The 27311-nt window shown below is 39.6% G+C and overlaps 3 protein-coding genes across 3 annotated transcripts in view; 1 reads left to right on the top strand and 2 right to left on the bottom strand.

Moving 5' to 3' along the window:
* szt2 (SZT2 subunit of KICSTOR complex) overlaps positions 1 to 6341 on the bottom strand; it is a 129624-nt gene extending 123283 nt beyond the window's left edge. Inside the window, exons 1-4 of the mRNA XM_008278149.1 lie at positions 6178 to 6341; positions 3992 to 4117; positions 3007 to 3180; positions 1193 to 1363 (exon numbers count right to left, since the gene is read on the bottom strand). Of these exons, the coding sequence (XP_008276371.1) occupies positions 1193 to 1363; positions 3007 to 3180; positions 3992 to 4117; positions 6178 to 6201 (495 nt within the window). The 5' untranslated portion in view covers positions 6202 to 6341. The remainder of the gene's footprint in view (positions 1 to 1192; positions 1364 to 3006; positions 3181 to 3991; positions 4118 to 6177) is intronic.
* Positions 6342 to 11634: 5293 nt separating this feature from the next.
* Positions 11635 to 18175, top strand: ddx10 (DEAD (Asp-Glu-Ala-Asp) box polypeptide 10). The gene is made up of 2 exons (XM_008278148.1): positions 11635 to 13059; positions 14683 to 18175. The coding sequence occupies exons 1-2, from the start codon at positions 11710 to 11712 to the stop codon at positions 15850 to 15852; spliced, it is 2520 nt and encodes an 839-aa protein (XP_008276370.1). The 5' UTR covers positions 11635 to 11709; the 3' UTR covers positions 15853 to 18175.
* Positions 18176 to 19765: 1590 nt separating this feature from the next.
* The window catches only part of LOC103354708 (transcription initiation factor TFIID subunit 4-like), a 22530-nt gene continuing 14984 nt past the window's right edge, over positions 19766 to 27311 (bottom strand). Inside the window, exons 14-15 of the mRNA XM_008278174.1 lie at positions 23530 to 23637; positions 19766 to 19891 (exon numbers count right to left, since the gene is read on the bottom strand). Coding sequence (XP_008276396.1) covers positions 19766 to 19891; positions 23530 to 23637 — 234 coding nt within the window. The remainder of the gene's footprint in view (positions 19892 to 23529; positions 23638 to 27311) is intronic.

The following is a 27311-nucleotide window of genomic DNA, read 5'->3' as shown; positions in this document are numbered from 1 at the left end:
CTGCAACAACATCTACAGCTAAACATCACTATTAGGAATCTGTGATCAGAACAACAAATCAGAAAACAGTCAGAGCCTGTGGCAACAGAAACTTAAAGACAAAAGGTGAAACCTTTCATTGCTCTTCACTTAAGTTCAGTTTAAGCTGAAATGCAGTAACTGTGATATTCTTAAACCTTTGGAACCCTAAAACCTACTGGTGGATTTGAATATTCCCAAAATACACCACTGATCAGAGCTAGAAAATGGAGAAAAAATTGTCAGATTTTCAACTTTCTGATGGTCCCTGAACTACTTATCTGTGACATTCCATCAAAAAAACGTAACAAAATCTTAGCTAAAAATTCAAATTTTTCACCAAAATGTCTCATTGTACGGAGCTCGGAAGGGACATGGAGAAAGAAAAAAAACAGGGAGAGGGAAAAAAAATAGAAGTATCTTTTGCGAGATCTCGCAAAACTTTCTTGGGAAAACTTTCTTGCAAAAAAACACATTTTTGTGAAAACTGTGCCTCTTGCTAAGCACTGCTTGAATGTCTTTATATTTCAGGCCGATTTCAAAATAAAACTCAATAAAACTCTTGTACTGGTGATGTCCTCCATTGTTGTTTCTTTATACTACCAAAAAGACCCAGAAGTATATATAACTATAGTTTTGTGAGATCTCGCAAAAGTTATTGTGAGATCCTGAGACAGTTTTCCCAGATCCCACAAAAGATACCTCTTTTTATTTTTTTCTTTCTCCATGTCCTTTCTGGGGCTCCGTATCCTTGTAAAATTTGCACTAAAAAGATTCTGTAACAAAAACAAGAACAGTTACACTACTTAGCACACAATAGAGAAATTATGAGTAGTAGTTCTATAGTTCTCTCAAAAAAAATTACCAAATCTACGGTAGAATTTTCTAACTTCTTGTTGCAGTAATGAACAGTTAAACTCCAGGACTCCATGACATCACTGTTGTGTGTGACTACAGGTGTAACAGAGCTGAATACAGCTTACAGTGATGCAGGCTGTGATCATAAGTGAAACACACATTCATTCAATCACCCAAAAATGCAGCTTTTTAACTCGCTGCTACGCTACTCTTTAAGACATTCAGTTTAGAATTCACGTTTTGTGCTGCTGAGTTTTTTCAGGACATTCTCGTACTGTGTAAATAAACAGGATGACATGTGAGCTACTGCTACGACCTGATGTGAAGTGAGGCCGATAATTGATGAATACGCCAAGATGGTGATGAAGATCTTGGGCTTGAAAAGTTGATCAGTTCCAGGGACTTTAAAAGGTTGAGCCAGACCAGTCAGACACCTCGACAAGGCGTGAAACACCTCGTCAAAGATCATCTCTCCTGTGCTGTCATCCTGCAGGACAGGACAAAAAACACATCAAATACTGAATGATCCAATCTGCTTTGTATTTCCTGGATGTTCAGTATACTCCTCAGTTTATTCCAGTCTTTCTCATGTGCCTGTATTTTACCTGTTTGTTTCATATATTTCCCAGGAACAATCATTTTGACACCGATGATCTAGTGCTAATTTCCATCATGACATTTCCACTGTTTCCAGTGTTGACACTCATGATTGCAGGAAGCCGAGTGATGAAGACAGAGTGAATGACAGGCTGACACACAGTTAAAGCCTCCGTCAGACCACATAAAACCCTGATGGATGAAGAATTATCAGAGCACACACCAATATTAGAAACTGATGCAGTGCTGTGAGCCCGAACCAGGACAATAAAGTCGCTAAAATGTTTTGTGGAGCTGAGAGGATCTGCAGAGTGGGTGATAATCCTTTTGTGCGATCATCACTCTTTATATTACAAATAACCATTTGACCCAATCGCCAAATTTACTGTATATGTATCAGCAGAATGTCCCTCATGCTTACGTCTTTAATTTCGGCTTAATTCTCTTTAAATCCATTAGCAATGGAGCCTGATGGAGTCTCTTTGTCTCTCATTTTACAATCTGGCCACTGAACCTCTGCTATGCAGGTTGAGTAACGAGCTGATTGGATTTTCACCACAAACTGCAAGTTAACAGTCCTCCTCGGACAGTCTCTGCCTATGCAGAGGACATTAACATGTTTGACAGCGACAAGAAAGATGTAGAGTTTCTAAAGGCCAGTGGAAGCCACACACCACAAGAATCCGCAAGCAACGCAGCAGAAGTCACATAAAGTTTTTGAGCAGATTTTGAGCTTTCAGACAGTCCTTGAACAACAAACTTAACCAAATCTGAGCTAAAAATCATGGAATTTCACTAAAATCTCTTTATTCTACTATAAATTGTGTGTTCCAATCAGATTCTGCATGAAACAAAATCCCTGTGCTTCCCGAAGTATGTAGCCATTACTTTCTAAACTGTAACCAACAATCACATGACACATTTCTGACAGTTTTTGGTAGAACTGGAGGCCGTGCAATCACAGAGCAGGTACGAAACACGTATGGAAAAAAAAATAAAGGGTAAAAAGTAAAATATCTATAAAATGTGGAGTCACTATTTTTTTCCAGTACTGGCAACACCTATGGACACTTGGAAAATGTTTCACATGTTGATTTTGAGTTTTGTACTGTTTTCTAAAATGAGTAATCACAGAAAGTCAACTTTCATGATATTTTTATTTATTTATTTATTTAGGATTTATTGCCTTATAATTGTGTCATACTGCACAAAAGGTATTTTTGAGGTCTCTCTAATTCTAGCCAATTGTGTGCCGTTTCCATAGAAATGCAGGACTTTTATTGCCAAATGAGCCAAAAGTGAGTAAAAATGTGACAGGAGTTAAGGGGGAAAAAAAAAACTGTAACTGTTTGAGCTTCAGAGAGTTATGCCGGATATTGTGCAACGGGAAGGATATAAAAAGAAGAACAGTAAATAAGTAGAACACAATTGAAGAGTACATTTGAGATGAAAAAACACTTTTCAATCTAAATGTGTTCCACCTGAGTTCATTCAGCAAGCAATCCAACAATCATTAGATGGTTCACGTCTTACCACAATCCCTGTGGAGGGGCTGAGGTCCAGCTCGATGATAAAGCGGTACCTCCGGGCCAGGAAGGTGGCCCGAGTGGACGGCATCAATATGCAGGGGTACGTGTTGGGAGAGAAATCTGGCTGCCATCCTTTAGGTAAGATGCTCAGCAAGTCCAGCTCATTTTCTGAGTTCAGCTGTAAATAAAGTGAGCGTCAAACAAATTGTCAGTGACTCACCACTCACAGCATTTACTATTACAAACACATTTTTCAACCTCAGCTTTGTCTGCTTATTTTTAACCTCATATGATGGCTTTCCAGAATTTAGTTTATCCTAACACCAGCTCTTCATACATGTCTTACACAAGCATGACCAGGATTTATCCTGTTTATCCTCTGGTTGCTAGTGTGAACTTTTTTTCCTTCAAAGTCATTTAAAATGTTATGTCATCCAAATTACCAAAAGGTACCGAAAGCACATAGATGAAACAAAACAAAAATGACCATCTTAGCAGCATCTGGTTATTTAGACAGATTTACTCTGATATTTCAGGATTTTTTAACAATAAAATGGAGGTGGATGGTCTTTAGTTTTTAGTTTTATAAATCATGATATCTTTCATATTCGACTGTTACATCTCCATCTAGAAAAACTTCTTTGTTACTCTGGGCAATCCACATCCACAGATTGTGTGTAGATTTCAATGAAACTGCTTTCAATTTATGACAAATCTCAAATCCCAATTCAACCCCTTAATGCCAACCAATCTAGCATCATACTGTAGGACTGTAAAACACCATATCAAGACGGCAGAATACAAGTAACACGCTTAAACTGAGAAGGCACCATAGTACTAACATACAATCCCCGAGGTATGCCACTGGAGGGCCGGTACATTTACCACCTTTAGCAAGCATTGCACCCTATCAGCCACTTTTCCATCTTGTTGCCACTTGGCCACTGTGTAAGAACAGGAGAGTGAATTAAGAGGCGGCATTTACTCACCACTTCAGGCTGTGAGGCAGGCCAGATGACTTGGTTGAGTTTACCAAGGAACCACGCCAGACGCACATTCCTAGAGATCCGATAGTCCTCCTTCATGAGCAGGTAGATCTGGTCTGCCTCCTCCACCTCATAACGAAAAACACATGAATACATGAAGGTTGACGGTTGTTGAGACATCTGTCCACCCACTACAAACAAGCTACTGTGTGTCACCATTTATCGGCCTCACAAGAAGTAGGCATGGACTCATAAGGTCACATGGGGTCATAAACTACTGTGGACTGCAGCTCAGGCTGAATGACTTCGTTGAAATAGCTAATTGTGATTTTTCTGGCATATGCTGCAATTTGATTTGAGATAGACTTTTTAGTTTGAGTTCAATATTTATGTGTAACAGATTGACAATGTAATACAATCAGAAATGTGACTGTCACACAAGGACATGATGTCATGAATTTGTAAAACCACTGACACAACAGTTTAACCCTGGTTCAGACACGCTGCACATCTTGCATCCTAATCTACAGCCTTTGCTAACTACATTGCTTTAATTTTTTATTTGAATTGACTTGCAGCTTCATCCACTTTCTGAAAATTGCTGAATTTCAGTTTGAAATTCTTGCTGGAAATAATAAACTTCTGGGGGAAAAAAATACTTAAAAGACTCAAGTTTACAGTTAAATCAACTCTAGCTATTCACTCAGATTTCTACTTATTTAGTCCCTTAGTTAGCTAGCTAACTGTTCATATTGTGCCTCTTATCAGCAAGTTAATGAAAGTTTCACATGTCCAGAATGTGTCTCAAATTTTCAGGTGAAAACACTGGAAACATGGTTCATCTCATCACAACTGCATAATCCCTGTCTTTTTGTTCTGTTCTAAAACAGCTGTTTCAGTGTCTGTAGCTCTAAATATAGCTGAACTGCTTCAGGAAGAAGACTCTGTGCCATTGGTTGTGTGTGAGAACAGGACTTTCTAATGCTTCTAATTTTCTCTCTGAGCAAACATTTTACATGACAATATCACCAAAATCACAGTACAGCTGTTGTTATTAAACCTATGTGTATAGTGAGTTTGTCAGATGATATTACAGGTATAAAACCAGTAATGAAGAGCCACAACTGTAAAATGCCACTCTTTAAAATGCCACTTAAAAATACTATGTATGGGCTGCATTTCAGTCACTATTTTATACTCATTTCATTGTCTACCAAGAGAAACAGAAAAATGTGTCAATGGAAATTGCTTGTCAGGAAGTTGACTATATTAAAATACAGCTTATGTGAGCAGAGAGCAGGAGAGAAGCAAACAGGTGTAAACATCGGCTCAGCTTTGATTGCATGGAAGAACAGCAGGCATCATGAAAACCCAGCTCTTGTTTATTAGTCTAAAAGCAGTTTCCACCATCTCTGAATGCCCCTCAACGTTATCTCTTCCACAGAGCTCTGACCTGTCGGCACACCATCAAAGCTGGTGGTAACGTTAGCCACATAACTCCCAGGATTCTTCTGTTGCTGTGTTGATGTTGCCAATATACATAAATAAAACCAAGTCACAGGATCTTTAGTTAATCAGATGCTTGAAGTGCATGAAGACTCTTGTTCACTCTTGCAGAAAACAGCAGAACATTTGGTGTGCTGTGATCATGTCTCAGACATTTTAGAGTTACCAGCTCTACATATTAAATAACAGTGGTGGACTCTTCTGAATTATACAAATTTGAGCAAGACGACTTCTGGTTCCTCAATTTCAATGCAGAACTTGAATAATCATCATACTGGCTTGTACAGCTGGGAGGCTATCTAATTGAGGAAGAGCCAGAGGAATGCCATGTCTTCACTTCGACGTAGCATTTACTCAACACCTCCATGCTTTTAAGACACACAATAAAACGGGTTTCCCACCGTTTAGTACCTTTAAATTACTCGAACTAACGTGGCTCGTGTCAACTTCCAGCTTGACAGCCGCTGCTAGCTGCTAAAGTCGTGTAGCGTTGCGGCTAACAGAGATGCTAACACAGCTCAGTCTGCTGTTGACGTTTATTATCGATTCACTGGAAACAGCACTTAGTACAGTTCTGTATCCGGACTAACCAGCAAACAAAAAATGTGCACTGTGTTTTGATTTTTTTGTTTGTTTTTTGTTTGTTTTTTCCCTCTCTAAACCAGTCAGCTGCTGGACGTTACCTCATTGTCCGCTCTCTCTGCCATGCCGTGTGGAGCATAGGGCCGGCGGGGGAGTTAGCGAGCCTCAGCCGGCGAATATCCACTTGGGTTTGTGCAAAAATAATCAGTCCTAATACTTGTTTATCTTCTGCCTTGTCTGATGATCAGGTGTTCGCACCGCAGCTGTCAGCGTCGACATGCCCGCACACGTTTTCCGGTGATGCTTTTCAGAATAAAGCGAGTCAGTCAGCCTGTCTATTAGTGTGGCACGATGACTCGGTTTTTTTTTGTTTGTTTTGTGGTTTTGTGTGTGTGTGTGTGTGTGTGTGTGTGTGTGTGTTTTGTGTTTCTGTTTGTTTGTTTGTTTTTTGTTTGGTTGGTTGTTTTTGGTAATTTTTTTATCCCTCTGTGGAAAATTGCAGCAGAATTTCTCATTTTTGTTGAGCACTCACTTTTATCTATTTTTTAATCATGCAATAATATGTCATATACAGCATATGTGACCCTTAATTGAAAAAAAAGTGAAATAGTTGCAAGTCATGTTTTTTTTAATTGTTAAAAACTTCACAAGATAAGTTTATATAAAAACTCAGCATGGGATCCTTCTAGTTATTGCCCTCCTGACTTCTTGATATCGTTCGTTTTAATTTTAGACATTTTTGTGTGCCATTAATGATGTTTAAATAGCACTGAAATCATGTTGCTAGTGAGAGAAAATCAAAGGAAATAGTTTGGCATTGTGCTGGTGTATTAATTCGGTAGGATAAAATATGCCTTTGGGTTTTTATACAAATGGTAATGGTGATAAAGATATAGTCATGTTCTAACTTTTCTCTATGGCCCATCAGGCCTAAATTAAGTGGCAATCCAAACACTTTTTAAAAGTCAAAAATCATTTCTTTATGCTTTATCTAACATTTATCTTGCGTTCAAAGTAATAGCAACATCAACGGTGGAAAATAAAGGGAATCTTATGCATTAGTCGCAGAGTTTCATGAATCAGAAATGATTAAATGAAGATGCCTCTGTTTTGTTTTTTTTTGTTGTTTTTTTAGGTTTGTAGTAACAAAGCTGCAGCCTGTTTGAATATAATCACCCTCTAAAAATGATCATCTAAGTGTACATGTTGTGTAAATATCATATTGATATTCAAAATATTATAATAGCAAACAGACATTGTTCTGAAGAGGGGTGTCTTAGCCCAGTTTAACCTTGAATTTAAAATACAATAAATAGGTAAGCCACGTGTAATGCACAGCATAATTTGTAAAACCATTTTTTTCACATTGACTTTATAGAGGGGTGATTTACAATGCAGCAAAGTCAGGAAATAAAAGAAATAAAAGATATGGGCACAGTAATAAGAAAATTGGATAACAATAAAGCAAACAGTAAAAGGGAGTACAATGATTTAAAAAAAAAAACAGTAATTAGAGCATTTTAAATAAAAAAAATAGAACCAACAAAAGAAAATAAAAAATAATAATTTAATAAAAACAGCTGATAGTAAAATAACAACGATAATCATTATCAACTTGTTTATAGTCTTTCATTTTGAAATTTCATCCCTATAATTTCCGTCAATATTGTTTTTTCTTGTCGGCACATGATCCGGAAGTGTGTCCGCTTTTCTTTTCTGTCCGCAGAAACAGTGGGAAGATGGACGAGACGTCCGATTACAAAGTTAACGTGACAACTTGTCGAGCCACTGATTAACAGGAAACGTTTGGCGTCAGGGCCAGAAGGTCTCTGCTGTGGGTCACATTAAAACTAATGCACTGAAATTCAAAATACAGTGAAAACAGTTACAGAAACTACACCAGTTTCTCTGGGAACAAGGTGAACGTTGCTCGAGTTGTTTTCTTCTCGCACGCACACATACTGGACTACATAAAGGCAGGTGGAAGAAGGACTCAGATCTTACTCTGTTACAAGTAAAAGTCATGTATTTTATTTTAGGTAACTGTACAAACATGTTGAAATCAAGTATCAAAAGTAAAATTACTCTTTATGAGAATACTGTATATTGTATATTATGGTATTATTATTACTGGTCTATTATTATGTCCCTTTGATGCTGCAGGTGATAAAGGTGACGCTCATTTTAGTACCTGCAGGTAGTTTGTACATTTCACCCTTGCACAGAGATCAAGAAAGTCTCTTCATAAGCTAAAAGTAAGGCCTCACTTTAGGACTTTGTAACAGTAATAGGCTACATCATCATTTATGTATTTATTTATTAGATTTTGAATTATTAAACTTGATCTACAACGTATATTATCAAATAAATGTAGTGGAGTTAAAGATACAATCTTTGCCTATGAACTAAAGTGAAGTTGAAGTATAAAGTCGGAGAAAATAGAAATATTCAAGTACAGTACAAGTACACCCAAAACTGTACTTAACTCAGTGCCTGAGTCAATACACTTAGGTACTTTCCACCACTATATATCAAGTAGGAACAACGTATATTACTATATTTAAGCAGCACTGTAGTTAATGCTGTAGTTGGTTAAACATTTTAGTGCAGCTGCAGATTTTCACTATGAGCTTTGTTTGTAAAGATATTCCATAACATTTGTATCTGGCACGATTTGCTTTTATATGAATCATATCAGCCACAATTACCTGTGTTTGTGATCTCATTTCTTGTGGGACAAACACATGCATGTGCATTTTGTATGACATATACTTTATATTTCAGTAAAAAATTAAATTAAATTTAAAAAAAAGAAAGAAAGAAAAAAAAAGAGAGCCTGCAGTAAGCAAAAAATGTGACAGAAAGACAAAAGGACCAGAAACTGCTTCCTGAGCTTCAGAGCTCAACCACATTCAATCAAGTTGTTCTGACAACCAGGAAATGCTTACACTAATTTTGAAGCAATTAAAAGATTTTTCATTTTTGTCATTGAAACTGTAATATAAAGTCCTGCACATCAATGGAGCCAGCACAGGTGTAGGCTAGTAGAGTGAAGTCAAAAAATGTCTTCTGTGCAGCATCACACAATAAGTTACAATGCCATAAATCACAAAAGAAAGAAAGAAAGAAAGAAAGAAAGAAAGAAAAAGAAAAGCTGAATATCTCTTTATTTTATAGATATATGTTCAATATACTAAATCTAGTTGACTACTTATGTTTTTACATTTTTTTAGTACACTTGTCTCATATCTACTCTGTGTAAACACAGCCTGCAGTTCACCCTGTCATGTGACTATTGGTTGCAGATGACTGAATATGTACCAGAGTCTGTCAATAAGGAGAGTTTGTTTTTTTTTTTTCTTTTTTTTTTTTTAACAGAATCTGGCTTTTAATTTTTAATTTTTTTTTTTTTTTATTTTTTCCCACCCACAGCAAATGTGGGCTTAGGGGTTACATTTTAATTATCCTATGAGCATTATTAACTTTTTNGTAAAGATATTCCATAACATTTGTATCTGGCACGATTTGCTTTTATATTAATCATATCAGCCACAATTACCTGTGTTTGTGATCTCATTTCTTGTAGGACAAACACATGCATATGCATTTTGTCTGACATATACTTTATATTTCAGTAAAAAATTGGAAAAAGTGTGGTGTTCTAAAACTTTTGACCGGTAGTGTATATATATATAATGCTCAATATACTAAATATAGTTGACTACTTATGTTTTTACATTTTTTTAGAACACTTGTCTCATATCTACTCTGTGTAAACACAGCCTGCAGTTCACACTGTCATGTGACTATTGGTTGCAGATGACTGAATATGTACCAGAGTCTGTCAATAAGGAGAGTTTTGTTTGTTTGTTTGTTTGTTTGTTTGTTTTTTTAACAGAATCTGGCTTTTAATTTTTATTTTTTTTTATTTTTTATTTTTTCCCACCTGGAGCAAATGTGGGCTTAGGGGTTACATTTTAATTATCCTATGAGCATTATTAACTTTTTTTTTTTTTAAAGAAGAAAAAAAATACTTCAGGAACTTCTGCAACTGTCTCAGATTTTTAATTATTGAATTATTGATTATACTGCATATGAGCTCTCCTGTACTTCTACATGGCAGTATTGCTTGCCTGAGCAAAATATGAGTGGACAAAGTAACGACTATTTGGTCTACAGCATTTTGCTAAATATTACTATAAATAATACAATAATACTTGTGTCATCCCAATTTGAGTAATGATCTCATCTTGGCCTCCCTGTAGAAACATTCTGGCTCCACTGCTGTTTTTTTTTTTTTTTTTGGACAATATATCATACAAAACAAGTGAGGCAGTAATAAACATCTCATACATATTACAAAAGCAGGCCGCACAAAAACAAATAAAAAAAAAAAAGTGTAATGCAGAGGATAAAATTAAAAATTCTTCGATTGTTATACAAGAGGTTATACATTTGTAGAAAATGTACTGAGTAGATCATAGATTAGTTCATATCCATTTGATTTAATACATTTGAGGGATTTTAGATATATTTAAAATTCTATCAAGAACACTTTGATGTGAGGGAGTGATTTGAGAAGTCTTTGCTTGTGTATAAAAAAATTGACAAGACAGAGGACTAAGTTGTAACAGAGTTCAATGTCCTTGTTTTGAAGAAGGGTTCCAAACGTGACAGTGTCTCTTGAGAGGGGGATTGGGGCATCAATTTCACTTTGTAACCAGTCCTGCAAGTGTTTCTAAAACGTTTGAGGATTGATGCATTCAAAAAAATATATGATCTGTTGTTTCTATGTTGATTTCACAGAAAGTACATCAATTATCATCAATATTAAATCTTTTTTTTAAATAAATCTTTAGAAGGGTAAACAGCGTCCATAATTTTAAAATCAGTCTCTTTGACTTTTGGTTGAATAGGCAATTTTTTAATACAATGTGCATAGCTGAACAATAGATTTTTTTTGTCAAATTTATAAAGGATGTCATTCTTGTTTATTTTACCAGGGGACATGATCTCAGCAGAACAATGTCTAATTAATTGGTTAGTGCATTTCTTGTTTAGTTTTTATTTTTTTATTTAACCTTTATTTAACCAGGAAGGACCCATTGAGATTAAAAACCTGTTTTAAAAGGGCATCCTTTAAAAGACAAAGGTAAAATTACATAAACATTATGAAAAACCGTGGCAATCCGATAACGTCATCTCCAGTGCTCTCAGTTTGGATTTAAAGTTGCTTAATGGAATGAGTTCAGTCAGTTTCCAGTCTTTTTGCATCATGTTCCATGTTGGAGGAGCAGCATAAACAAAAGAGCAAAGTAAACAGTAATTATCAGTAAGAGAGATCCCCTGGATGGATATGGAGCCCAGTTGTGGATTAATAGTTTGGTATTCAATTATATTCTTTGTTAGAAAAAAAAAATCTTTAGGTAGAGCTTTTACAAGTCTTGTAAATTCATGTTTAGGAGGATGCCTGGCAGGTTATACTCAGGGGTAAGCTACCCTAATAACTAACCAGTGTCGAGTGTTGATGACGTCAAACTAAACGCGACAAAGAGCTGTTTTCTCCACGCTGTTTACCCCAGGTACAGCGAATCTTGAATTTTCCTTCCCTGCTCTGTTCGTCTTATTAAATCATGGAGAAAAAAGGCTCAAACCCCACCGGAAAGAAACCGAAACCACCGAAGACGACAGACGACGCCGACCCCGTCAAAAGCTTCGAGAGATGGAAGAAAAAATACAGCAAGACGAAGGCACGGGTGAAGCGAGAGAGAGTCCAGAAGAAGAAGCCCGAGTGGCAAGTGGAGAAGGAGTACATCGACCGGTTGGTCAGCAGGTACGGAGACATCAACATCAAAGAGGCTGTCAAGTTCTCCGACTTCCCCATCTCCAAGAAGACCCTGCTGGGCCTGCAGGGGGCTCAGTACCGGCAGCCCACGGAGATCCAGAGGCAGACCATCGGCTTCGCTCTGCAGGGGAAAGACGTCCTGGGAGCGGCCAAGACCGGCTCCGGAAAGACTTTAGCCTTCCTCGTCCCAGTCCTGGAGTGTCTGTACCGCCAGCAGTGGAGCTCCATGGACGGCCTCGGTGCTCTCATCATTTCCCCCACCAGAGAGCTCGCCTACCAGACCTTCGAGGTGCTCCGCAAGGTGGGCAAGAACCACGAGTTCTCCGCGGGGCTCATCATCGGCGGGAAGGATCTGAAGAGCGAGTCTGAGAGGATCCACTGCACCAACATCGTCATCTGCACCCCGGGCCGGCTGCTGCAGCACATGGACGAGACGGCCACCTTCCACGCCTCCGACCTGCACATGCTGGTCCTGGATGAGGCAGATCGCATCCTGGACATGGGCTTTGCAGACACTCTCAATGCCATTGTGGAGAACCTTCCCAAGTCCAGACAGACGCTGCTGTTCTCCGCCACGCAGACTAAGTCAGTGAAAGACCTGGCCCGGCTCAGCCTCAAAGATCCAGAGTATGTGTGGGTTCATGAGAAGGCCAAGTTTAGCACACCAGCCACCCTGGAGCAGAGCTATGTGGTGTGTGAGCTCCACCAGAAGGTCAACATGCTCTACTCTTTCATCAAGAGCCACCTGAAGAAGAAGGTCATCGTCTTCTTCGCCTGCTGCAAGGAGGTGCAGTACCTGTTCAGGGTGTTCTGCCGCCTCAGACCTGGCATGCCCCTCCTGGCCTTGCATGGCAAGCAGCAGCAGATGAAGAGGGTGGAGGTCTACAATGATTTTCTGAAGAAGCAGAACGCTGTGCTCTTTGCCACAGACATCGCCGCCAGAGGCCTGGACTTCCCCGCTGTCAACTGGGTGCTGCAGTTCGACTGTCCAGAGGACGCAGACACCTACATCCACAGGGTGGGCCGGACTGCCAGGTACAAGGAGGGAGGAGAGGCCCTGCTGCTGCTGCTGCCCTCCGAGGAGAAGGGCATGGTCGAGGAGCTGCAGGAGAAGAAGGTTCCCATCAACAAGATCCAAGTGAGACATTCTACATCCACAGCATTTCAACACACACAGGAAGAAGATAAAAAGTAACAGCAACAACAAAAACAGCGTACAACATACTGAGACTCAGAACAGTACAACTCAACTCGGTGATGACACATTTATGAGATTGCACTGTGCAATTTAGAAAACCAAAACACAGGACAGTTTACACAGTGTCCAGTATGCCCTGTAATAATGTGCAAATTGGAACAATAAGCACATTCAAATAGCAAATAATCTAAATTATATGTTTTAATTTTCTTTTAAAGTGACTATAATCTGTATTTTTTTTAAGTAAGTCTGAAATGACATGAAAATAATGTAAAAGATGCTACTTGATTCTCCATCTCGATCGACTTTACAGAGCTCTAAAGGGAGTTCCAGTTCGTTGTCTGGTTCACAAGCCTATTGCATCACCACGCTCATAACAGTGTTCAGCAGCAGCTGCATTAAATAGAAAAGCAGAAATGAGATAAGTGATTAATTTCATTGCCTTTATTTTCTCAAATCATTGATGAGTTAGTTCTATAAAATGTCAGAAAGTGGTTTGTTCATTAATTAATAAATAAAAAATGCTGAACTGTGTTTCCCAAACCCCAAGATGGCATCTGATTATGTACAAAGATATTCAGTTTACTGTCACAGAGGAGCAAAGAAACCAGAAAATATTCAGAATCAAGAAGCTGGAATCAGACTAGTTTGACTTTTTAAAGTATTCAGACCAATTAAATATCAGCATAGTTTGTGTTTATTAATTGACAACTAATTGATCAATCAACAGAAGCAGACAGATACAGCATTGAGCATGCTAACGTAGTGCAGGTTTTAGCAGCTCAAGAGCTCATATTTCCCTCAGGAGACCAAAAAGGGGAAAAACTGTAAAATATTGCAAATAGCTATTTTCACCATTATTTTCTATTTTTTTCTTCATTAATATGGATCATATATAAAATTACTTTGTCATTAATGTGGGAATCATGCATGAGGACGATTCATCTCCAATTGACTTTTATAAAGATACCATCATGCATGCTGCTCCTGCCATTATGTCTTAAATGTCACTTACTTTATATAATAACTAATTTTCTTGAGGGTAGCCGCTGTAAAACAAAACAGAAGAACAAACAAAACATCTGTAGCATGTTCCTCATAGTAGGAATACTGACAGATAGCAGCTAAATCAGGCGCTTTATAAATGTTGTACTTGTCATTTCTGACCATGAAAAGGGGCAAAAGTGTATCATGGTGCACACTGTTTCAGTAAATCCTCAAATTCTTCAGGTAATTTAGAGCATACTGCTCACTTTGGCCTACAACAGTGTGTCTGGTTGGAATGAAAAGTGTATTAAATTAAAGCACCTTTCAGATACCTGAAAACTAAATGGAGTTCAGCATAGACAAAGGGAAAACAAAGGTGTGGAGCTTTTGCCAGTGCATGTTCATGTTCATGGGATACCAACAACCCCTCCACCCTCATGTTGTTGCTCCACAGCACTACTAGTCAAGAATAAACTCTTTAGGATGCATTTATTTGCGACATAATCAATACAAACCTACAGATGTGAGTTTTCCAACAACATCTGCATTGACTGATTGTTGTTTTTCTGACTCCAGGTGAACCCAGAAAAACTGCAGAATGTACAGCAGAAGCTGGAGGCCTTCCTGGCGCAGGAGAAGGAGCAGAAGGAGAGAGCCCAGCGGTGCTTTGTTTCCTACCTGCGCTCCATCTTTCTGATGAAGAACAAAGAGGTGTTTGATGTGTTTAAACTCCAGCTTCACGAGTATGCTCTGTCTCTGGGCCTCGCTGTGGCTCCGAGGGTGCGCTTCTTGAATAAAGCTCAGGCTCAGAGAACTGCGAAAGAAGGACTGAGAGAGGAGGAGGAGGAACACTCTGAAGAGGAGGAGGAGCTGAGGAGGTTTAAAGCCCAGCTGAGTGGAAAAGTTCCTCACGAGTACAGTCAAAGCTCAGAGGACTCCAGTGAGGACGAAGGAAGCGGTAATGAACAAGATGTGGATCAACCCAAGGTGTTACTTGTGAGTGAAGATGACGATCTGCAAGACTTGGATCTGCTGACAGTCAAAAGAAAAGATGTTTTCAATCTGACGGGGGAGCAGCAGAGTCCGGAGGACTCTGACGAGGCCCCCAAAAATAAAACCGAGAAGGAGACAAAGTACAAAGAAGCCAAAAAGATCCTCAAGAGAAACTTCCAAGTGAATACCAAAGTGACCTTCAGCGAAAAGGGAGAAGCCGTGCAGCTGTGGCCGCCGGTCCAGCGCACAGTGACTGCTGCTGAGGAGGACGAAGACAGCGAGGTGTCGGGTATCAACGTGGAAAAGGCCAAGGAGAGGCTTAAACGGGAGGATCAGGAGTTCGACAAGCAGGAGTACAGCCGCAAGGTGAAAGCCAAACACAGAGAGAAAAGGCTGAAGGCAAAGGCGGCCAGGCGGGAGGCGAGCAAGAGGGGCGGACCTAAATCTGACGAGGAGGAGGAGGACGAGGTAGTGGCATACTTGGCCAACGACAGCGAGGACGAGTTTGACCCCAGCACCCTGCCAGACCCTGACAAAGTGCACTCTGAGGAGGAAGAGGAAGATCAGATAAGGTCGGCTAAACGGCAGCACAGCAGTGACAACAGTGATGAAGAGGAGGAGAAGGTCGAGCTCACAGCAGGGAAGAGGAAGAAGGTGAAGCAGCTGGAGGATGAACACACAGCTCTGGACACTGGTCTCTCTCTGGCAGAAGACGAGGAGCTGGTCTTACAGCTGCTGGGTGGACGAAGGTAGAGAAGAGTTTCCAGATATCATGAAATCAGTGAAGTTTTTTCAGGAAGGTCAGCAGGTAAATGAGAAAACATCTGAAGCTGAATCACAATTCAAGACTAGATAATTACTGTGTTCACATCAGAGAAAAATAAAATAAAATTAAGGGCTTCTCGAGTGTTTCAGAGCTGCACTTCATTAGAGTTGGCTTCAAGTTCCCTACATTCCTGTTCGTCAGGACTGTGTGAGTGTGATTTGATCCAATTTGATTGACAATAACCTAATGAGATGTACATGGCATCCAGGATTTTTCCTGGCTCAGACTGGGACCACACAGGACAGTCAGCACGATTAGTCAGAGTACAGTAAAGGCAGCAAGTGTTATCTGACAGAAATCAGTAATTTTTGTGTTATTTCTGACCAACTGATAAATGAAAATGTCTATTATGCATGAGTAAATTAAACTCCAAATCAGCAAAACTGGTTAAAAAATGTAATCGCTGTTTTTCTTTTATATTTTGGTGCCGGTGGTTTTCATCTAGAGCCGACTAAAACCTCTTTGGAGTGTGAAAACTGTTGGGTAGAAAATGGTGTTAACGTCAGATCTCATCATCTACTGTCATGGTAAACAACATCTTTCAGATTTCACAACTCCAGTTTGTAATGTAGGCTTTCGGTGATACATTAACACAAGCTGAAACAACATGACAAAGCTCAGTGAGAGTCACAGAAAACAGTGTATACATCACGGACTGCCAATTTAAGCTGTTATTTCATAATGCATAACTGAAGAAGTTCCATTCAAGTGGCAAAAATGTAAACCAACTGTGGATGATGAATCGGCTCCAAAAAAACCTCACCTTTTCCTTGTTCGGTTTATGTCAGGTGATAATTTATTGTTGAACATCTCTAGACAGTTACAGTACACCAGATGTGTTGTGACTTCTGTCCTCAAGTGGCCAAAATAATCCGTACAGACAATGTCACTCACCCAGGTCGCCTGATTGCAGTTTTTTGAGCTGACTGTGATTTCATCAACCATCCGAGGCATTTCCATTCACTTGTGTAACCGGCTGCATGAAATTAAAACAAATGTTTTAGATTTAATTATTATTTCAATGTAGTTTTTTGTTTTTTTTTAGCGTTTGCTTCCTCTTCTTCAGCTGGGATTTAATTAACTGTTTATCTTGAGGCTTTTACCTCCTAATATTCCATTGGCTGCATTTCACTGAGCACCTGTTGTCTGATTTAGCAACAAAGACAAACATCCCAGCTGTGAAAACGGAGAGCCCAGTCACTTGGAGGAGATACTTTGCAGCAAATATTATTTAAACACACCAATGCCTCTAATCTAAGACTAAGTGAAACAGAAAATGAACAGAAAAAGACAAATTGTTAATCACATTCAGTTGTAGGACAGTTAATTTTCATTAATTAGTTATTATATTATGATACTTGTCAATTAAAGTTTCACAATTGTGACAGCTGCAGGGCTGAGCAGCTCAGTTATTTAACTGCAGGTGAGCTGAAGGGCATTCAGTCTGAATCTGCAGTTCACTGTCAGTTCCTCCTTTGTCCTTCTCAGAGTTGTTATGTATCAGTTCATAATCTTCCTCCTCATCACAGAAACTGGTAGTTTTGTATTTCATGACATGTATTGACACAATTTAACACTTTGCTTGTCATAATTTAATGTCAGAGAATGCAATTTTGAAATCAACCTTGTTATTGAGTGAAAGTATTTTTAGTGCTCAGTTCAGTGTTCTGTTTGATGATTTGAATCCACCGTGTTCACATTGGAGTAGATTTGAAGGATTAGAAAGTCATGAACTAGTTCATCCAATCAGTTGTCGACTTGTTTCTGTCTCCCCAGTAGCTCTGTGTCAACATAATGATTCATAGATCCATACAGATGTACACACACTGATACAGTCTCTTAAAGGCAACAATGGTGTTCCATGAAGTTTAACTGAGTAAAGAATGAAAACAAAAGAGGGTTAAGAGGGAAATTCAGACCCTAATTTCAATTTAATTTAATTTCAACATACCTGACCAATCATCGCTTAAAATGAAGAGTCCCCTGCCAAAATCACATGTTTTCATCTGGCCTGTAGCGCTGAATGGAACTAAAGTTGAACAGTGAGATGTAAATCTACATTCTGTATGACAAGTGTGTCCAGCAGATGGAGCTAATAAACAGCGCGGTTGCTGCTGCAGATCCTGACTAAGTATTTCTATTGTCAAGTCAGTTTTTTATATTTATGAGACATTCTATGGAATAGTTGAATTTTATTGTGACATTTGAAAAGTACATATAAACATGCTAATAAATAAATGATAAATGACAGCTATGTAGTCTGTTTAATGATTAGCAGCTTCAGGTTTTTAGAATATCCACTTTCAAACAAGTGGACCCTGAAACTACTGAATGTAATTGCACTCTGTCAAACACCTTCATGCTCTACATTTTATTTTACAGAAATCTGACTTCACTCCCTAATGTCAGCCACAGTGAGCCTACGACACAAAGCTTTCTACAAACACTTTCATTTTAAAAATATTTTATATGCCAATTAAAAGAGATCAGATTGGTTTGAGCAGAATGTGTTACTGTAACATATTTTATGCACATTTTGAAGTGTTGCATCAGAAAAAAGGTTGGTCATGAGTAAATACGAAAAAAAAACTTCCTGAATTTTGCAAATAAAGTGCAGAACTTGAGTCACTGCCTCACGTTCCACCCACCCCTCCCCAATCACTGCAGCTTCAGCACACCTGCTCGTCCAGCTGTTCACTGTAAAACTACTGTAAAAAACTGGCAAACATACACTTTACAATAGTAACTTGTAATATTGAAATTATTTTAAAAAAAACAAACAAATGTAAACAGTGTTTCCCAAAGCCCATGATAACATCCTCAAATGTCTTTTGTGCTTGAGGAAGAAAAAAAACTGAAAATATTCATATTTAAGACGTTGGAATGAGAGAATGCAGACTTTTTAAAAATAAAAATGACTCAAACCTTTTAAACAGCTGCCAGATAATTTAACAGTTTACAATTAGTCAATCAAATTGTTGCTCTTGTACTAGCTATGCTTTTGTGGTTATTATTTATCAGACTAATTTGAAATTAGAAATGAGAAAACATTGACATAAAAAAGCATGTTTAAGTGTGCAGTACCTCTTTAATACATTTACGTTTGACGTTACATTTTAAGTTCAGATCAATTTCTTGGTTGTTGGACTACACTTCAGTAATGATTTTATTCGACTTTATGTTTTGGTTCAGGAAAAGCATTCTGTAATCACCAGCCTGACATAAATCACAGTACATTCAAATGCACACGGTCCTGTGGGGCGTTCAGAAGGTTTCAGCCCAGATACTGTCACGCTGCTGCTCTAATGTCACTTTGTCCATGAATGTGATTTCAGCTGCCAGCCCCTCAACAAAAGATGGCAATTAATTTATTTTATTTAATTTTTTTACCATTTCTCTCAGATTTGAAGGACTGGAAAATGAGTCTAGAAAATTCCAGGTTTCCAGGAAAACTCTGAATCCTCCTGTGGTAAAACATTTCAAGGCACTGAGTTTAGTAATTTTCACATTTCATCAGGACCAAAGTGGTGAACTGACCATCCCTGGGGCCACTCAGCCATCGTAGTTAAAAACAACCAAAGACACGCAGGTGTGATGAGTTCAACCTTTTTAATGTTGAAACAAACAACCAAAACTATAAGCGCTATTACAGACCAGCTGCCAACACTGATCAGCACTACTGTTCCTTCTGAACAACAAACTAAAGATAAACAAAAATATCTGTCCTGAAACAAAGTTCAACTAACCATGAAGAGAAAAAAAACATGATATCCGAAAAACGTATTTGGGAATGTTGTTAACACAAAATACATATTGTTATTATCATTTTAGAGAGGTTCATCACAGCATCGCTTTGTAGAGAGTGAGAGAATGACGAAGGAAGTGCTCCTGCTCCATACAAGCCAGCAGGTCCTTCAGCATCACCCGAGTCACTCTGTGGATGCCTTGTCTGGGCAGCAGAGACACCTGAGACACACAACAAACAAACGCACAAACAGGCTGACGGAATTATTCGGTATAAATAGGAAACTCTGACATGAACCTACTGCTCTTATGGTAACTTTTCAGCATTGTATTTTAAGGTCTATGGTTTTACTATATCCAAGCCTTTGTTTACAACTGCTGTCACATCTGAGAATAAGTTGGATCAAGTCACATAAATAAAACACTTTAACTCTGGCCAGATGACATTAAGTATCACAAATGCCTATGTCATAGTGCCTGTTGCTGTAGCGAAACTCCCACAATGCTCTCTGCTAGCCAACAAGGAACTGGCTGCAGTTTGAGGCATCACCTCCTCGGGTCTCTACACTGCAGTTGCAACCAGGTTAATCAACAAAACATGTTCTGACATGCCTGGAGAGAATACAGGCTTCCTCCCACAGAACAAAAACATGCTGAGGTTAACTGGTGGTTCTGAATTGTCCGTAGTTGTGAATGAGAGTGTACTTGTTTGTCTCTCTGTGTAGCCCTGCAATAGACTGGCGACCTGTCCAGGGTGTCTACAATTCTACAATTTCATATAGCAGACGCTTTTATCTAAAGCGATGTACATCTGAGAGCAGATACAACACAAGCAAGGATCTAGTCAGGAGAAAACAACCTGGATAAGTGCCATAGAACAAGTGGAAGTGTGATAGGGTGTTGATGCCAATAGCAGGCTGTGTGGGACGTAACAGGAATTTTGTTTTTGTTTTTCAGTCTGTCAAGTGCACAGGTGTTCAGTGAAGAGCTGAGTCTTTAGTCTTTTCTTAAAGACTGAGAGGGAATCAGCAGATTGAACAGCGTTTGGTAACTCTATCCACCACCGGGGAACCACAGAGGAAAAGAGTCTACCATTGACCTCTGGCCCTGTTGTGGTGGTCGCTGGGTGTCCCTTGCCTTCACCCTGAGTCAGCTGGGATAGAGTCCAGCCCCCCACGACCGTAGTGAGGATTAAGCGGTGTATAGATAATGGATGGATGGATTTGAAGGAGTTAATGGAAACGGCAAAATAAAATTAAAAATTAAAAACTTCCTCTTTCTGAAAAAGAGTCAGTGAGCTTCACAGGAGATCTGAGTAAGTTCTGACATCTTGAATATTTAACTTACATGACTGTCTCAGATGTGTTTTCTACTTCTTTTGTCATCTTCATCTTCAGACAGCATGAAACATGGCCGATACCAGCTGACATGAAAGAATAATTACAACTGAAAACATACCAAAGACTTTTTTCCCTTTTTTTTTTCTTGTGAATGAGTTAGTTTATTTTTAGTTTTGTTTCTTCTTCAAGGTTTTTTTTTTTTTTTTTAGCAGTGGGCAGGTAACTGGTTTTGTTTGTCGCTTCTTCTACTGTGCTTGTTACACCAATGAGACATGCATAACATAACCTTTACTGACACCTTCTGACAACACTACACAGCCGAGTGTATTCGCTCCGAAGCAGGTAACGCAAACAAGCCTGACTCACATTTTCTTTCTTTTTATTGCAGCATTTTAAAAGTTTTAGTCAAATTATCTTGACAATTACATAGAAGCGCAGCAAATAAGAAATTAAAGAGTAAAAAAGAAAAGCTGTGCAAAGCCAGATGTTCAGAAGAGCTCTTGCTATCACTCCTCCATACTTCCTGTCATCGGTGTTTGCTGAGGTAAAGTCAATAGCGAGGTAAAGGAAGCCCTGTGGCTGTGAGAGGAAAGAGACAGAGGCGGCAGGCAGCTGGCTCCACTGGGTAATGCAGTTCAAAGGCAGTGGGAAGGGTGTGCAGTGAACAGAGCGTCCTCATCTTTAAACCTACAGCCTGCAGGGCTGCGACTAAAACACACACAGAATTAAAGACTCAATGAGCTAAACTAACAGTCTCACAAATGCTAACTGTACTAAGTTGCAGACTTCCTGTGTGTCTGCATCAGCCGAGGAGGGGCTGAACTTTACCGCAAACCCTTCTGTCAGCCAGTGATAATAAATATTCTTTTATTTATTATTATTTATTTATATTTTCTGCCCATTGTTGGTGTTACATACTCAGTGCTGAATTTAGATTGTACTTTGTGGCGTTGTATGTTAATGTAGATTTTACTGTGCTGTCTTGTCTTTGTCCTCAATGCAAAGCACTCAGGAATCTTTTGTTTTTAGCTGTTTTTAGACACAACCAGTTAGCAAGTTTCAACATTTCAAGTTGCAGGCTTCATCGATTTAAAATTAAATTGCATCAGTTGAAATGAAATAACTCTTCTGGTATAATCATCTTTTGGCAGGCTTTTTATGTGAAGTATCCGCTGAGCGTGTCTAGCTTCACTGTTTATGAAGGTATAAATGTAATATTCTGGGGTTTAACCATAGACTGTATAAAAGATGGACGTAGCAACCGGCCCTGAAAAATGAAGCCAACCTGGAAGTGTCAAAAACCTGCAATATCTCTACGTCCGCTAGCCCTGGCTCCCATAGAAATGAATTGGAAAAGAAGTGATCACAGATCACGAAATACCGCATTCCTCCAGCTCAGGATTTAAAAAAAAAATAGTTTTCATGGTCAAGTCCAGAGATCAGGTGGCCAGTCTGAAAATAAATCAATACTGAATTCTTTAAAAATCGTCAAAATTTTGCGGGGCAAGGGGCGTGGCTGGCTTGATTGACAGTCGGCAGCGACCATACAGATGAAGCGAGCAGAAGGCGGTAAATGTGGGCAGGCAGAGAGGGCCTGTCTCTCAATCCGTCTGACCAATCGCTGCTCCTATGGCTCCGCCCCCCTCCGACGATTTTTGCATCACTGGCTCCAAAAATCCAAGATGTCAACCAGGAAGTAGCAAAACCCTGGCTTCATATTCTCAGTGCAGAAACCAACGGGTGACGTCCCGGTAGCTACGTCCATCTTTTATACAGTCTATGGGCTTAACTCGAATGGTCTTCTCCAAGCTGTTTCAGAAGATCTTTGAAAGAGTGGCTAAGAGTGATAGTTTTGGAAATTGTTAATTCAAACAAAAAAGGAAACGTAAATACAGGACAGGAACCAAGAGGACTCCTGACCAGAAAGAAATGCGAGGTGTGTCAGAAAAGTTCCAGGACTGGTGGCACAAAAGATGTATATCAAACCCAAACTATGAGTTTGAGTTTTTTGAGTTTTCAAAATTATTGCCAGCACTTCTACAAAGAGATCCTACGGCGTTTGCTTCGTTCAGAAGAGGTGAAAGTCATGGTGGGACAAGTCGTAGCTGCTTTACCATGACAACGCACCTGCTCACAATGCCGTGAGCATCAAACAGTTCCTGGCTGAGAAGAACATCGCCGTGCTGGAGCAACCTCCCTACTCACCCCACCTGGTTCCCTGGGATTTTTTTCCTCTTCCCCAAGCTCAAGAGGGTCATCAAGGGGACCCGTTTTGAAGATGTGGACGACCTCAAGATAGCTGTGACAACGGAGCTGCAGAGAATCCCGGAAGAATCCTTCCAGGAGTGCATGGCGACGTGGAAGAGAAGGCTGGGAAAGTGTGATAGACTCCAGGGGAATTACTTTGAAGGAAAAAACTTGTAGTTTGCAGTTGAAATATATCGATCAGTCCTGAATATTTTCTGACACCTTGTATAACACACTTGCACCTCCCTGGTTTGATTTTGAACACACACCCACCTGGCCTTCGGTCTGATCCAGGGGTCTCTTCTTGCGAGGCCCGATGGCAGCCAGTGCGTGGAGGTTGGCTTCTCTTTGCTGCAGCTGAGCTTCTTCTATTTGCTGTAGCTGAAAGGAGAAGGCGACAAAATATCTGTGAAAATGTGATGAACAAAGAGTTACACAGCTGCTAACACCTTTAATTTCTGCATTCACACTTACACGTGTTGTCAATGTTTTGTTAGCACAACAAAATTTTCTCTTTTTTCACTTCTTCAAGACTTTATTTAGGTTAGATACAGGAGCCAAGTCTTCAACTGAAACTAGCTTCTATTAGATAAAATATTCTCACATTTAAGACTCTCTGGTTTTTGATGTGTTCTCACTTTAAGTAGCTGCTAACTGAGTTCAGTACTTGCCCAATTTTTAATCTGTCATCTTGGTAAAATAAGTAGTGCAACGTCAGCTTCCACAGCACTAATTTCATCTGGACAACAGTCATGTCACAGTCCTCTGTCTGCTGATCCTGGATCACCTTTCTGCTCACCTGCTGCCAGTGTTATTCCTTTTAACTTCATTGTTGTCTTCTTCCTTCTGGCAGCATGTCAATAAAAATGCGTGCTGTGTGACAGGTGTATGACACTTTTTTTTGTTACAACAGGTGTTTGGGTAAGTTGCTGTTGGGTGCATGATTTAACCTTTTGAACCCTAAAAGTCCACAAGCAGGTTTGAAAGACCTTTGAAAAAACCACACGCATTGCCAAAATGACACCATTTGTAAGGCCCGAAACTGTATAAGCAGAGAAAACCATCATAATTTCAACTTTCTGACAGTTCTTGAACAAAGCTAAGATACAGTTCTTTGGGCATCTGGAAAAAAGTTGTACATATTTGTTACATTTATTTTATTTTATTTTATTTTGCAGTGTTTATGTTTTTGGAAGTAAATCTCCCCCCCCCCTTTTTTTTTGATGTATGGCCTTATAACCCATAATCCACAATCAGTAAAAATGTGACACGAGGAAAAGGGAAAACACCCAGAAACTGGTTTGGAGGGCCAAAGCCCTGATCCAAACTACAGTGACTGATACCCCGAACTACGTAAAAAGAAGATGTAATAAAATTATCCTGTAAACCTCCAATCAGAAAGTGTCTGCATGACCTTACAAGCCTTACATCACACCGAGTCCCCCATGTCTTGACTTTCAACAGTTGCACGGTTTCGACAGCATTGCAAATCATAAATCCTAAACGGTTCATTAAGCAAATTCACACCAAGTTCATTAAATGTATCACTTAACACATTTTATTCACTGCTGGCTTCAACTGCAAGCTGAGAAACAGCCTCAATGAAAGTCATTTCCAATTAGCACCACACCTACTCAAGCTCCAAGTGTAGGTACAGACTTGGCAGAGTGCTTGCATGTGTGTAGCGCAGTGGTTGATAGAGTACGTGGGGGTGGCAGCAGTGGGGCATGTAAATGAACAGATTTTGTGGCTTTGGAGAAACCTCTGGGGGCGTGATGGCTGGGAGCTAAACAGCAGCCTGAAAAGCAAAACAAGTCATGTGCCGTGTTTCCGCCTCCCTAAATAGCCACAGTGCTGCCGGTGCCTTTCATCTCCCTCAAAAGTCTCCGTGTCCTGCCGGCAAAAAACATTACCCACACTATCACGTTACTAGATGAACAATTAGCATGAAAAACAGTGGGGATTTAAAGAGTTCCCAAACAACACTTCTCGAGAGTTTACACTGGCTCACAGAAGTAAAAGATATAACGTTAGATTCATCTGTGAAAAACCAGTTCACTGTGTACAACAGGCTCAGACAAAAGTTGGAGCAACATCTGTCCATTGTTAGTAAATAAGAGATTAGGGTATTAACCACATGAGCTAAAATATTCACAGCAGCATGTTATCAGTGTGATACCTGACTAGGCCTTTGTGACAAAACAATATACAACATGTATATATATATATATATATATATACACACACATATATATATATATATACACACATATCCCTTCTGGGATAAATAAAGTATTTTTCATTTCATTTCATTTCATGTATCAGTAATAGACACATCATCCATGGCAGCGGGAGAGTTGTTCCTTGATAATGGAGCCCTATTTCCCTCTGTTGCTCTGTCTGTTGCATCCCTGCACGTCTCCTCAAGCATGCTAGATTATGGCTGCCTGAGCCTTGTGTCACCTCTATCCATGCACACAGACCTCCTATGGTGGAGCCAGCGGGCCAGTAGTTGACCTTGCCAGACACGGTGCTTCCCCGTGTCCACTACCACCACCTCCATCTAAGCCTGGTGGCCTGCTCTGGGGCTGGCTGACTGACTAGACTAGGGTTAGTGCAGAAGCTAGTGTAGGGTCCCCGTCCAGTCCAGGTCAACCACTGTAAATCTTTACCTCTGCACAGTGCAGCAGCTTTACGCAAGTCAACCTGTTCGTCTCTGGATTTCACTCACTTTCTTAATTAAATGTGTATCAAGTTAAGATTATACCTTTATCCTTATTTGTTTTTGAGTAATTTTAACCCACAGGTGATGCCACCAACAACACGCCACTGGTCAGGCTCATCTAACTCTCTGTGAATGTCACCCAGACTGGAATCTTGCAGTTCACAAAAATTAAGCCTTGTTTACACTCATACGATATTGTGTCATTGTTATCTACGTTTGGACTGCTCATACACAACCAAATAGCGTTTTCGGTCACTTAAGCTGAGATTTTGTAAAAGTCTTTTGGTAACACTTTATAATAACTATCCGTTATAACTAGTTAATAGATCATTTGTAAACTGTTTATTAGTGAGTTATTAACCACTTGTTAAGTGTTTGTTAATAGTTTATTGATGATTTATAACGATGCCTTATAGATAGTTAATATACCATTTACAAACTGTTAGTTAATGAGTTATAAATGACTTGTTAACTGTATATTAATGATTTACAGCCATACCTTACAAACCAGTCATAGATCATGAACAAGCCATTAGTGACTTACTTACTAATGACTTGTTAAGTATCAGTTAATAGTTTATATATGTTATTGGAACGTTATTCTAAAGTTGCAACTCTTCCTCATTTATTCCTCATACATTAAAGACAATGTTCAACATTCTATCTGTTGTATGTCTTTGGTAAAATATAATACACAGAAAAGTCTATGGGTGGAAGAGGGTTGAGGTACAAAACTGTGATATTTTAAATATCACATCAAATTTCTGTACATTGAACTTGTTCCACTCATTTGCTGTTCTACAAAGTTTCATTGGTATTGGTAGATGGTTAACAAACTATTAACAAATGATCTGTAAAGTGTGAGTTAATGTAGTAGTTAAGTATTAGTTATAAGCTTATGTATGTTATTGAACTCGAACTGCCACCTTATCGTGGTGGGGGAGTTTGTGTGCCCAAATGATCCTAGGAGCTATGCTGTCCGGGGCTTCGTGCCCCTGGTAGGGTCACCCAAGGCAAACAGGTCCTAGGTGACGGGACAGACAAAGGGCAGTTCAAAAACCTCTATGATAAATACAACATCAAGGAAAGAGACGTCGCCCGGTATGGCGCAGCCAGGGCCCCACCCTGGAGCCAGGCCTGGGGTTGGGGCTTGTACGCAAGCGCCTGGTGGTCGGGCCTCTGCCCACAGGCACAGCCCGAAAGGTCGACGTGGGCCCGCCCTCCTGTGGACCCACCCTCCTGTGGACCCACCACCGTAGAGGGAATCATAGGGGTCGGGTGCAGAGAGGACTGGGTGGCGGCCTGGGGGGGCTGCCTCGGCGGCCTGGTC

Source organism: Stegastes partitus, unplaced genomic scaffold (genome assembly GCF_000690725.1).
Source record: "Stegastes partitus isolate 25-593 unplaced genomic scaffold, Stegastes_partitus-1.0.2 Scaffold117, whole genome shotgun sequence".
In the NCBI taxonomy this organism is placed as follows: Eukaryota; Metazoa; Chordata; class Actinopteri; family Pomacentridae; genus Stegastes; species Stegastes partitus.
The sequence above is the reverse complement of the archived record's forward strand: the minus strand, read 5'-3'. Positions and strand labels throughout refer to the sequence as shown.

Bases quoted from the DNA above. Each gene is read 5' to 3' on its own strand.
- ddx10 (XM_008278148.1), top strand. From the start codon at position 11,710: ATGGAGAAAAAAGGCTCAAACCCCACCGGAAAGAAACCGAAACCACCG. The intron at 13,060-14,682 runs GTGAGACATTCT...TTCTGACTCCAG, and splicing joins TTCCCATCAACAAGATCCAA to GTGAACCCAGAAAAACTGCA.